Below are 11941 nucleotides of genomic sequence, written 5' to 3' on the forward strand. Positions count from 1 at the left end.
GGATGGGAGGGCAGAGTGAAGCAGACACGGAACAAAAGGCAGAGGTTCTGTCAGCTGCTCTTGGGGTGACTGCTCTTTTATTTGCTGTTCATGACCCTTGGGCCCCTTGTGTTGTGACCTTGGATGTCACCCCCTCAGTAAGGTTCAGTTTTTTTCCCTTCTGGGAGAGGTGAGCGACCCAACGTGGTTTCTTCACAAGCTGCGGTAGGCACCCACAGTGTTGTCAAAGAGGTTTGTGTTGGGGAAGTGTCCAGCTTTGTCCAAGAGGAAGTAGAAGCGCCGGCCTTTGACCTTCAGAGGCAACATGGCGGGGACTTCACCACGGTGGGCCATGCAAGACACCTGGTTCAAAGGGACGGTGAAATGAGCACCCAAGCCAAAGGGGGCATGAGTGGTGAGGGTCACCTGTTTCCCTCCAGCCCGCAGCATCACTGAGCGCACAGAACGGAGGGAGAAGAGAAGACCAGCACCAAGTACCAGAGTACCTGCGGGAATACCAAAGTTTGGGGTGAGGGGTTTTTGCTGAAGAGCTAAGCAGCAACCTTTCCAGTGCCCCCGAATTAAAAAAACTGTGATGACAGTAACATTGACCGAGCTCCTCTTATACCCGACTCTTGTGTTCATCCTTCCTAACAACCTTCATACACACCCCCGTTTTAAGGACAAGGAGACGGTCCGGAGCAGTGCAACTGCTCAGCGCAAACCTCATCCTGGGCCTGTCCGAAGGCTTGGCTCGGGGGCCTCCAACTCCAGCGTGGCCGGGCCCGGAGGGTCGGGAGCCCCGCACCGTCTGTCCTTGCCGGGGCAGGGTGGGTCGTGTCCAGCCGCCCCACATCCCCTGGTGGGAAGCCAGCCCACGCCTTACCGATGGCGCCGCAGCCGATGGCCAGGCCGTAGCGCCAGAGCGCGGAGCGCAGGTCCAAGCGGCCGCGGTCTGCGGGCTCCGCGTCTGGACGCAGCGCCCGGGCCGGGGGCCGGGCCAAGGCTGCCACGGCCAGGGAGGCCCAGAAGACGCCCTGGCCCGCGCAGAAGAGCCCGAGGACGGCGAAGAAGCGGCCCCGTTCGTGCTCGAAGAGCAGCACGTCCCGTGACGGAGCCGCGTCGTACAAGGGCCGGCGTGCGGCCAGTGGCCGCAATGCAACCAGCAGCCGCGCAGACCAGGGCCGCCTGAGCGCCGCCATCACCCCGCGCGCCGTCGCTTCCAGGGCGGGACTTCCGGCCGGCGGCCCCGCCCCCGAGCTTCTTCGCCAACAGCCGGGGTCCGCCCCCCCCCCCCCCCGCCCCGCCCCGGGAGGACTGGGACAGCCCCCACCCGCCAGGCAGGGGCAAGGCAGAAAACAATGTAGCACGCGTGACACAAAATACAATATCACTCTTTCTCTTAAAAAGTAGGGCGGGTTCTGGGGTTAAGTACACAAAGCACCTAAGTCCTTCAGGGAGTTTAGTGTCAGTTCTACAAAGTAAGCTTTGGCTTCCTGGCACCAGTGAGGCTCAATCTTCTGGAAATCTTCCAGAAGTCTTCCAGAAGGCAGGTGAGGAGAGGGACCCAGCAGCCCTTCCTCTTCGGTCACAGTCACGGGGTGGCCTCGGGGCCAGAGAGGAGGAGACACAGCCACAACAAAGAGACATCAACATCCAAGGGCTATTGTACAGGAGGCTTCTTCTCGGGCAGGGCTACAGATCACTTCATAAATGCCACTTCTGGGATCTCGCCCTTGGCCTTAGGGGGGAAAAAAAAAAAGTCCAGTAGAGTCAGCACCCCCCTTTCTCCCGCCAGCTTGACCCTCTCAAGGCCCAGAGACCCCTGGTCCTTCTGCTACTGAATTCCTGAAACTTACCTTGAGATGAGTAAAGGCCTGGGCAGATCTGGTGTAGTCCCAGTTGTTGTCCTGAAGGCACCTGGGGTGGGGGGAAAGACAGGCACCTCCATCAGAACCAAATACACGCACCCCGCTCGCTAAATGCCACTTCAAAATCCTTCCTAGGGAAACACTCATGTGTGCCAACAATACACACATTCTTGCACTATGTATTACAAATGAAAAATCAGTAAAAATCCAAATGTCTACCACTGGTCTACTGGATACAAAGGAGTATTAAATAGCTCTCAAGAAGACTAAGGTAATTTTTATAGTGATAGGGAAAGACACTGATGGGATAAAGAAAAATAGTAAGTTGCAGAACAGTATATAAACATTTTGCCATGCTGATTTAGGCATAGGCCAAGTTTTTTTTACGGGCCACATTTATAAATTTTGGCTTTTAAAATATCAGGAGCACTCATTATTCACTCCCAGCCCTACCTCCGTGTACCCTCATTCCTACACATGTCCAGCACTCACTTCTGGGACCACTCAAGGTTCATGCCAGACTGGGTAGAGAACGCCTGCAGCATTTCCTGCTGCTCTGGGGACAGGGTGGGCACTGGGCTGGAGGAAGGGGTGGGTGCAGGCATGGCGAAGGCTCTCTGGATCTCGTCAGGGCTGGCGTTCCGCACAAACAGCTCGTCGTTTACGATGCACAGCCTTTAGAACAAAAAGCACTTTAGCTCGACAAACAGCCAATGTCAACCTCCCAACAGTACTCCTGTTGCCACACTTAACACCTTCACACTTGACAGACTCAATACCCACAAAATCCCCCTCCCCACTCTTAGTCATTACCTTTGATCATTTACGCCCCTTCCCATTGAACCAGTGTTTGGGGGGGCAGATGCCAAACACATTAGAATTAGCCATCCTCCCCTAATTCAAGGCAGTTCTTACGCCCGTTGATCTTCACAACAGACCACGGAAGTAAGCAGCTTATGCTAGCTTCCCGATGAGGAAACTTGCTCTTAGCTAGAAGTGGTGAAGCCAGGATGAAAAACCCAGAAAAGTCTGGCTCCAGAGCCGAGCTCACCACCACCGTGAGAGCCTCCTCCTGATGCCCCCCTGCCTTTCTGAAATTTTGGAAATATCCTGAGAACCGGCTCCCCGTACACTTCCCCCACCAATTCCCACATGCTGGCCATGGATTGGGACTGGGACCCCATGTGGTAAGCCAAACACTTACCCTGAATTGCTGGCAGGAACTGCGACAAATGTCCGGGTGAAGGCTCGCAAAGAATCCCGAGACTTTCCGTCCACTAGAATGTTAACAACAGCAATGATCCCTTAGAATCAGCTACACCTTCGGTTTACAGAAACCTTCTCCAACCATGGGCTTACTTGATACAACGAAACCGAAGCAGACCAGACAGATGATTACACGGGTACAGGGGAGCAGAGGGGAAGACCAGGGTCAGGGGCCAGTGCTGACGACCACCAGTGTTAGCCCACCCAGAGGACTCGTGTGCCAGCTCCTGTGTCAAGCGCTTCACTGACTCCCACGGCGCCACCGTGAGATGGCTGTTACTAACCCCCTTTTACAAATAAAGAATTTGAAGCACAGAGATAATGTAAGCTCCTCACAGACACATGAGACCAAGGCTGGAACGGAAGCCCCAATCTGCCTGACCCCAGAGTCTGGGTCCTCCTAATCTTCAGGCTTGTCCCATTTCCCAGACAGGAAAGACAGGTGGAGAGGGTCGGCCTCATGAAAGTGGCTTGGGGGCAGAATAGGAGGAGGTCAAGGATGGAGAGGGAAGGTAGCTGAGAGGGCAGAGAAAAAAAATTCAGCTGCGGGAGGGCCCACTCTGCAAACTCGGGACTCCAAAGACTCTTACCTTCTTTGAAGACCCCGTTGACAGAAAAACACAGCAATGTACTCTAAAAGAGAAGAGGCGTCAGTCACCGTGCAGGCTTCCGTCCAAGGCCCGAGTCCCCCGGGCCTTGTAACCACCCCTTCCCTCAGTTCCAGCTTTTGTGGGGAAGAAACAGGTGCTTACTGTCTGGGCGCTTATGTCCACCACAAAGGAATTGATGTCGTGCTGGGTTTTGGGTAGCTCATTGAGGAAGGCCACGACATTGAGACGCGTGTGCTTCAGCAGCCGGAACCGCAGGGCTGTGGGAGAGGAGAACCCCAGGTTAGGGGCTGCCACACGCTCCCGAGCCCTGTGACCCAGCCCCGCCCACCCCCTTTCCCACGCTGCTCTGCTCACATCACACACTTACTCGGGTCTTTGAGCTTCTTCACGTTCCTGCTATCTTTGAAGTACTCGGCCAGGTTGCTTCTAGAGGAAGAGGCGGAAAAGGAGGCAGGGGTCAGGGCAGTCTGCGCGCTAGCAGGTGCTGGCCTGCGGGACCCGGGCGGGCTGTGGGCAGGGACGCTCACCGGGCAGGGTTCTGAGGGGTGAAAGGAATGCTGAGGGAGCAGCAGGCCCCGTCGTGGTAGGCGTCCAGGAGCCGCTGCCGGTCTCCAGAGTCATACACCGCATAGTACCTGTGGAGAACACAAGAGGGAAAGGCTGAGCTCCCCGGTCTGGATCTGCAGGGCGACCCGACAGCTCCCGAGTGATCTCTCCCCAGGCTCCGGGGCCCCGCGATACTCACTGCTGCAGGAAGTGCAGAACCAGATTCTTCAGGGTCTCTGTTCCAAAATAGCTTCCCTGGAATCACACGGGTGTCAGGACCCCGTAAGTAATCCTCTCCTCCCCACACGAGTTCTAACCCTGCCCCCCTCTTACCTTGCAGGGCGGTAACATCGTGGGGGCTTCAACATCAAAGGCAATCGGCGGGGGTAACTCGTGGCCGTCCTGTGGGAAGGAAGCGGAAGTCGACAGTGTAACCAGAGAGAAAAGGCTGGATGAGTAACGAGATGGGCAAACTAGGAATGTGGGGGTGAGAGATCAAGTGTCAAGAACACATGGAAAAGGTCCAGGAATCCCGATAGAGGCAACTATTGTCTATGGGCCTCTTCCTGACAAGAATTATAGCCTTTGCCAGATTCTCTGAGGGCTCCATGTCTCCAAATTAACGATCATACAAATACACGTGAGGCAAGACCTTTTGGGTGGGAGGGCCTATGCTCGTGAGAAAAGGATTTACAGAACTACGGACTTACCAGGCGTAACAATTTGGGAAATCGTTCTCGAACGGCGCTGTCAAAAACGGGACAGAAGTGAGTGATGCTTCAGAGCCACCGTGCCTCCTGAGCTGCTCTAGGAGCAGATACTCCACTGCCCCAGGGACCGCCCGCCCCATCCTGCTTGTCCTCTCACTCCGCCCCAGCCTCTGCACTCTGGGGGAAGCGGCCCCACTCCCCACCTCACCCGGGGCGCCCAGAAACGATTGCCTTGAAGGCTGACTCTCTTCTTGCTGCCTGACCCGAGCACCACAGGAGCAGCACTCCCAGCCCAGGCTTTAAGCCAGGACCTCCGTCCCCTCCCTGCCCCCCTTACCTTCCACCTACTCACCTGTGCAGCCCCGGGAGGAGGGAATGGGGTGGGAGCCCAGGGGCTCCGCTGCCTCAACAGGTATCCATCAGTTCTGCCCGGTCTGGCCGTGGCCAAGACCAGAACACACCACAGGGATGGCACAGGATGTTGGGGCAGGGAGATGAGCAAGGCGGGGGGTTCAGGAGGAGGGGAGGGGAAGGAAGAAAACAGGGAAGGAAAAGAAGAGAAGGAGAGAGAAGGTAGGATGGGGCCAGGGCAAGGAAGAGATGGGGAGACAGAGGGAAGTAGAGAGGAAAAAGAAAGAGAAAGCAAAGAAAAAGCGAAAGAACTCTAAGGCAAGGAGGCACTCAGGAAGACAAGGAAGAAAAAAAGGGAAGAAGACACCCAACACCGCCTTTTCCTTCGGCTGCCCCTTTCCCTGTGGTCCAAGGTACAGACGGAAAACAAATTCTTGCTACAGTCAGAGGGCAGCTGCTGTTGGCCAGGTCTCTGTCTGCTACCTGGGTCCCGATCTGAGCTGGGCGTGGGAAGTGAAGCAGCCATGGGGGCAGGAGACCTCCCTCAGAAGGGCTGAGGGTTCAGGCCCCTGCAAAGTTGGGGGGGTGAGGGTCTGTGCCCCACCTCTGTTGGCCCCCAAGTTCTCTCCTGATGGCCCCTCTGCGACTGTGCCTGTCTTAGGTTGTTCCTTCCCTGAGGAATCTTACCCGTCTCTGGCTAACCAGCCATCCTCCGGGGCCAAGCAGGGTGATGTGAGGTGTGCGAGTGAGGGCGGGGCAGTGCCCCCCGAGAGGGTCAGTTCTCTGTCTCCGCAGTAGCCTATGCCCCCGTGGCCTCCACGCCCAGCACCTGCCTCGGGCTTCCCTCGCCTGCTGGCGGGGCCCCGGCTCTGGTCATATGGCTTGGGGAACCCAGGTTTCTTCTCCAGGGAGGGCCCAGCTCACAGCTCCGGGCAAGAGAGACAGAATGCATGGCACCAGCTCCAAGGAGGCCTGAACCGCAGCACGAGGGGGAAAGCCCAGGCAATGGCCTCAGGCACGTGGACCATCAGAAGAGTCCCTCTTGGCCGAATGGCAAGAGGGGCCAGCACCGAACAAAGAAGGGAAGGCCCATCAACAGGAAGTCCCGGGGAGGGAGGCCTTTCTCGGCCCAGGGATACCAGGCTCTTGGCACAAGGCAGCTCCACGTACGGGGCATATATGCAGGACACCCCCTGGTCGTGGTAGAAAGCGGGAGATGCCCTTCCTGGAACAGCAGGGTAGGGAGACCCTAGAAAAGGCTGTGTTTGGGAAGAGGAAAGACCACAGAACAGCAAACAGATAGTCAGGGGAGAAGAAAGGCAAGGAGACCTCGGGGCCAAGCTGGGACACACGGACAGACGAAGGGAGGAGCACGTGATCCTCCCCAAGGACAGGTGGTTCCAGCTCAGGGCTGCACATCTCCTGCAGACGGGCACTGGTCAGGGTGCATTAGCTCAGCCTCCCGGGGGGTGAAGGTCCCCAGGAGGGGAGACAGAGGCTACAACTGACCTGATGTAGGTGGACTGGTCTCGGAAGGTGTCGCACAGCGGGTTTCCGTCGAGCCACAACTCTTCCAGCTTCAGCCCTTTTACCTTGTCCAATTCCCTCTCAGACTTTAACTGCAGAGTGGGGGGGGGGCAGAGAAAAAGCGGGCAGGAGACCCTGGTAAGGAGAGCCAGTGAGACCCCCATCCCTGAAACTCCCTCCCCGAGCCTCCCGCCGTCAGCAGGTAAGCCCTCTGCGCCCTCTGCTCGCCCCGCCCACAACACAACCAGGCCCTCAGGTCGCACCTCATTTCCAGAGAGGTTGAGGATCTTCAGGTTGGGTGCTTTCTGCACAAGGCTGGACATGTCATCCAGCCTGTATAGCCTGTTGTTGCTCAAGTTTAAGGACAAAAGCTGCGGGCAGAGGAAAGTTTAGAGGAAGCACCACCAACAAAGGATTCAGAGATACACCTGCCTCCCGACCCCACCCTCCCTACCCCACCCTGCTTCCTCCCGTCTCCAAACGGGACAAAGGCCTCACCTCAGGGATGTTCTCCTCAATGATTCGCAGGGTAGCCGCCATACAGCTCCTGCGATTCAGGACGACGTCGATGTTCTGGGCCACCAAGTCTTCAGGACGCACAAAGGAAGGAAAGGCAAGTCTGAGACAGCCTTCCCAGGTCAGAGCGCGTACCAAACCATTCTCAAACTCTCCCCGCCCAACAGACCCCCCTCTGCCTCCGCCTCCCTGAGAATGACTGCTACCGGCCCTACCTGGGTCTGAACGGAGGCCCTTGAGGTCAAGCGCTTGTTGGGAGCCATCATATCGTTTGCTCATGATCAGCTACAGGGGAAGGAAAAGGGGTCAGGGGGTCATTTGGGTTGTGGACGTGAGAAGTGGGGGGACTGGGGTGGAAACACGTGATAGGAGCCTGCCTCACCTTTAGCTGCTCTACTTGCTCAGGCTTCAGTTCGTTCTGTACCGAATGCGGTGGGGCAGAGGAGTTGATGATGATCGATATCTGAGGGAAGCACGGAGGGCAGGGTGAATTCCAGGGAAGCCTAAGCAGCCCAAGCCCCGGGACCAAGCCCCACCCCCAGCCAAGCCAGCTCTTTATACACACTCTTCGGTTTTCCTGATCCAAAATCTTATAGTTGACGGCCTTCAACGCAGACGCGGTACTGGCATCCTCAACAAAAAACTGGGCCCGTGTGTTTTCATAGTGAAACTGCACAAAGAGGAAACAAGAGCATGAGACCTGGGAGCCCGGGGCCCCGGGTCCAGCCGGCCCCTCGCCTTCCCCAGCCACACAGGCCTTATCTCACCTCAATGGGGGTGAAAGGGACGTTGCACTTGCTCTGAATCACACTCAGGAGCCATGACTTGTCATATTTTCTGCCATAGGGAATCTAGATGACAGAGAGAGCCAGGTTAACAATACGTAAGGAAGGCTGACCCGCAGACCCAACCCAGGACTCCTTTCACACCTCTGCCAACTTCCACCAGATTTCTTGAGGAAAGGGCCAGTTAAAAAGTTTTCTACTCAAGTCAGACACAGATTCCTTACCCTCCTTTCTGTCCATTTAAACTTAGTATTCCACAAGAAAATAAAATTCTTTGGTTCTGAAAGTTTCAGGATATGACTTAGACCTGGCCTGCCCCTCAGAGGACTTAAGAGACCCCAAGCCCCACACTCGGCTTGAGCCACATGGAGACATTCAGAGGAGTTCCTCCACCTCCCAACCAGTTAATCACGTTTTCCTTTAGATGGTGTCCCCACCTCCCCCCGTCCTGCTTGCCCTCTTCTACTCCTTTCCTGAACCGGCTCTTAGGTATTCTAGGAGAAAGGATAGACACCTGACTGTGGAGAACACAGCGGAGAAGATTGATTCTGTCATGTGAAAAGTAAAGACCTTCACTCTGAGCCCAGCCCTCTCTCTCCCTTGCAGCATCTTCTTCCCCACACACTCACTGTAAACTTTTATTTTGGGGGGGGGGGGAGGGGCAGATGGAGGGGGGGAGAGGGGGGGAGAGAGAGAGAGAGAGAGGGAGAGAGAGAGTGTCTCTCTCTCAAGCTGGCTTCATGCCCAGCATGGAGATGACACAGGACTCAATCTCGTGACCTTGAGATCATGACCTGAGTGGAAATCAAGAGTCAGACAGATGCTTAACCAACTGAGCCACCCGTGCACCCCAGACACTCACTGTAATCTTAAACCAGTTCCTGGAGGTCCCATCCTGGCTGGTGCCAGCCCCTCCTCTGTCTGGAAGAGTTCTGTCTCTCCGCACAGTAACATGAATGCGATCTCGATCGTGCCAACTGTCACCTCGACGGTTGGGTCGGGAAGGATAGGGGTTACTGTGAGGAAGCAGAGAATAAAATGTCCACAAACACTAGGAATGTTTTCTCAAAGGCTTCCCACACTGTTGTCAGGATTGCAGCTAAGACTGTTCAACCATTAAGCTGGCCCTGGCATCTCTCACTTTTACAGGTGGGAAGAGAAATGGTGTGGGCAGTAGAGAGCTATATAAATAAATGGGCTGCTAAAATCAAACCAGATCAAGTGGTCACTTACTGTCGTATTCGGGGAACATCCTGGGCATCACTCATTGCCACATCTCTGTCATCTTCCTCCAAGCGGGAAGACCGAATGCCAGAACCTCCTCTTCCAGACCTACGGTTCCCCTCACCATACTTCCACCGGAAAGGACCCCGGCCTTTCTTTCTTCTTTGAGGGAAACTAACGCGGTCATCGTGCTCTGGGGTTAAAAACCACATCAATTAAAAAACAAGTTGCTAGTCCAGCTACGCTGCTGTGGCAATGACAGCATCTAGCAGCCTGCGCTATCGAATGACAAACACACCAACTACGAAGCCCACTTCCACGCAAAGTTCTGTCTGTTGAGACAGAGAACCCTCTCTGTGGAGTGGCAGCTGAGGGAAACATTACTGGAAGACAGCACAGGGCTTTAGACAAATGAGTCAGAAACTGGAACTTACAGAGAGGAGAAGCACAATGTGGAAGTGTGAGCAGAACATGGACTCAGTATGGAACTAAAAAGGCACCTGAAATCGGCTTGCTCTTGGCCTCCCAAATCTATTTAACCCTCTCAAAATCTGGATGGTGACCTCTCTCACGTCTCTTAAAATCAACCAATCACAATGATTACACCAGCTTTCAGTAAACAATGCTTCTTTTGCCTACAGAGTACAAATGCCACACAGTTATAAATTTAATCAATTAAAGGACTTCTTTAAAACTTTTTTTTTTTTTTGCTTCTTTAAAATTCTTGTTTTCAAACTGCCACGCTGAAGTTTTGGGAGTGAGCTCTTTATTTCCTTGGCCAAAAATGTCTTTTAAAAAAAAGATTTTATTTTTTTTTATTAGAGAGAGAGAAAGAGAGAGCGCACAAGTAGGTGGAGCAGTGGGGAGAGGGAGAAGCAGGCTCCCCACTGAGCAGAGAGCTCCACATGGGGCTCTATCCCAGGACCCTGGGATCATGACCCGAGCCAAAGGCAGATGCTTAACCAACTGAGCCCCACAGGCGCCCCCAGAGATGCCTTTTAACTCAGGAGACAACTCCTAAGATTCAGGTTCTAGTGGCAACTAGGGAGCTTAGCCAAGGGTCCTTGACTGCTCTCCAGGGACAGAAGCCTCTCAATCCTGGTGTGTCGGAATGGCTTCTTAAAAAAAGGTCCATGACTCCCCAGAAGCTCTGCCTCATGCCTACCACTCTCCAAACAATGAACCTTAAGAAACGACCAGAGGGGGGGGAAAAAAAAAACCAACAAAACCCACAACTGAATAGCAGGCACATCTAATATTCACTGAGAACTTTCTCCAGGGCCAGGCACTATGCTCCAGGCACTTGATAGGAATGATCTCGTTTAACACACACAAGGGCAAACTTAGGAAGTAAGTACAGTCGCTACCTTCTTAGGGAGACAGAAAAAAGAGGCCTGGCAGTGGAATTCACTCAAGCCTGGTGAAGACAACTCAGGATTCAAACCTCAGCTGTCATGTGCACCTACCCACTCCTCTACACTAAAACCTGCGTAGTGTTCGGACTAGCACAGCGAGTTGGTGTGGAGGTTTAAAATTTAAAGCCAAAGAGAAGGCCGCAGGGGAGGCGGGGCAAGAGACTGGACGCGGTGGAAAATAGGACACAGGTAGCCGATGAGCAGGGCACTGACTCACATTAAAGCAAGAGTCTGGCCGCCAAACTGAACTGACAGGCATCAACCACCCGCAAAGTTCAAAGGAATCTCGCCACGCCACCGCCAGTCCGCCCTCTCCGAGCCGAAGCTCCTCGCAACGCCAGGATTCCCGCGTCAACACGTCGGGCTCCCAGCCTCGAGGGCGGCCGGGCCCGCGGGGGGCCTCGACCCCTGCCCGCGCCGCCGTCGCCCCCCGCGGACGCTCGGCCTCTCGCGGCCTCCCGCCCCGGGGCTGCGGCCTAGGCCGGCGCCGCCCACCGGGCCCCAGATCACCTCGCTCCCCGCCCTGAGAGGCAGCACTGACCGTTGTAGGACTTCCCCTCGTCCGCCATGGCACAGCGCGAAGCAGGGCCGGCTCAGACGCGGGCCGCAACGCCGCCAAACGTCCGAAAGCCCCAAAGCGCCTCGGCCGAAGCGCTCCTACGCCCGGCGCCACCGCATTTATCCTGCGAACTACGTCGCGCGCCGCCGACGTCCCTCGGTGGTGGGCGGTGCCGCCGGAGGAGCGAGGCCCGCTGCGCGTGCGCACTCGGCTGGGGGCGGGGCGCAGCTGCTGCGAGTCCCGCCAGAGAGCTGCGTTCGCCCAGCCGCCCCACGGTTGTAGCAGGCCCGCCCCGCCGCCTTCTTTCTTTGGTCCGTCGCTACGCCGGCACCTCCGGGGCTAGCGCTGGAGCAAAGAGCAAGCTGCTGCAGCCCAGGTCTCCGAGAGGAACAGGGAAGGGGGTCGCACGAAGGGCTTCCGAGGAAGGGGAGACCTGGGCCTTGGAGCGGGAGTGATGGTTCTGAGACCCCTAGCGGTATTCAGCCAGTATTGAAGTCTCAGCCCAGCCCTTTGCCAGAAGCCGATATATTCCAAGCTTTCCTCGTCTGTAAGATGGATTATCGGGCAACAGAGACCTAGAA

At 55.8% G+C, this 11941-nt stretch overlaps 2 protein-coding genes across 2 annotated transcripts; both read right to left on the minus strand.

The window, feature by feature from the left end:
* Nucleotides 1-45: 45 nt before the first annotated feature.
* Nucleotides 46-1218, minus strand: TMEM223 (transmembrane protein 223). Its single transcript, XM_045793742.2, has 2 exons — nt 866-1218; nt 46-485 (listed from the first exon to the last, which is right to left on the minus strand). Exons 1-2 carry the CDS (start codon nt 1179-1181, stop codon nt 193-195), a joined length of 609 nt encoding a protein of 202 aa, XP_045649698.1. The 5' UTR covers nt 1182-1218; the 3' UTR covers nt 46-192.
* Nucleotides 1219-1362: 144 nt separating this feature from the next.
* On the minus strand, nt 1363-11541 carry NXF1 (nuclear RNA export factor 1). Its single transcript, XM_045793736.2, has 21 exons — nt 11343-11541; nt 9396-9579; nt 9025-9178; nt 8145-8228; nt 7943-8047; nt 7760-7840; nt 7593-7662; nt 7360-7448; nt 7125-7232; nt 6844-6953; nt 4984-5020; nt 4607-4675; nt 4473-4528; nt 4255-4362; nt 4095-4153; nt 3869-3984; nt 3707-3749; nt 3055-3127; nt 2343-2525; nt 1839-1899; nt 1363-1720 (listed from the first exon to the last, which is right to left on the minus strand). The coding sequence occupies exons 1-21, from the start codon at nt 11368-11370 to the stop codon at nt 1682-1684; spliced, it is 1857 nt and encodes a 618-aa protein (XP_045649692.1). The 5' UTR covers nt 11371-11541; the 3' UTR covers nt 1363-1681.
* Nucleotides 11542-11941: the final 400 nt, after the last annotated feature.

This window comes from Ursus americanus, chromosome 24 (genome assembly GCF_024610735.1).
Source record: "Ursus americanus isolate L20-20 chromosome 24, mUrsAme1.1.p, whole genome shotgun sequence".
NCBI classification, from domain to species: Eukaryota; Metazoa; Chordata; class Mammalia; order Carnivora; family Ursidae; genus Ursus; species Ursus americanus.

What these genes read in the sequence shown, in the direction of transcription:
- TMEM223 (XM_045793742.2), bottom strand. Translation starts at nt 1,181, where the DNA reads ATGGCGGCGCTCAGGCGGCCCTGGTCTGCGCGGCTGCTGGTTGCATTG. An exon ending in CATCGGCTGCGGCGCCATCG is followed by an intron (nt 486 to 865) that starts GTAAGGCGTGGG and finishes GTATTCCCGCAG; the next exon opens with GTACTCTGGTACTTGGTGCT.
- NXF1 (XM_045793736.2), bottom strand. Translation starts at nt 11,370, where the DNA reads ATGGCGGACGAGGGGAAGTCCTACAACG. An exon ending in TTCCCAAATTGTTACGCCTG is followed by an intron (nt 4,676 to 4,983) that starts GTAAGTCCGTAG and finishes TCCTTCCCACAG; the next exon opens with GACGGCCACGAGTTACCCCC. An exon ending in GAAGAAGCTCAAAGACCCGA is followed by an intron (nt 3,985 to 4,094) that starts GTAAGTGTGTGA and finishes CCTCTCCCACAG; the next exon opens with CCCTGCGGTTCCGGCTGCTG.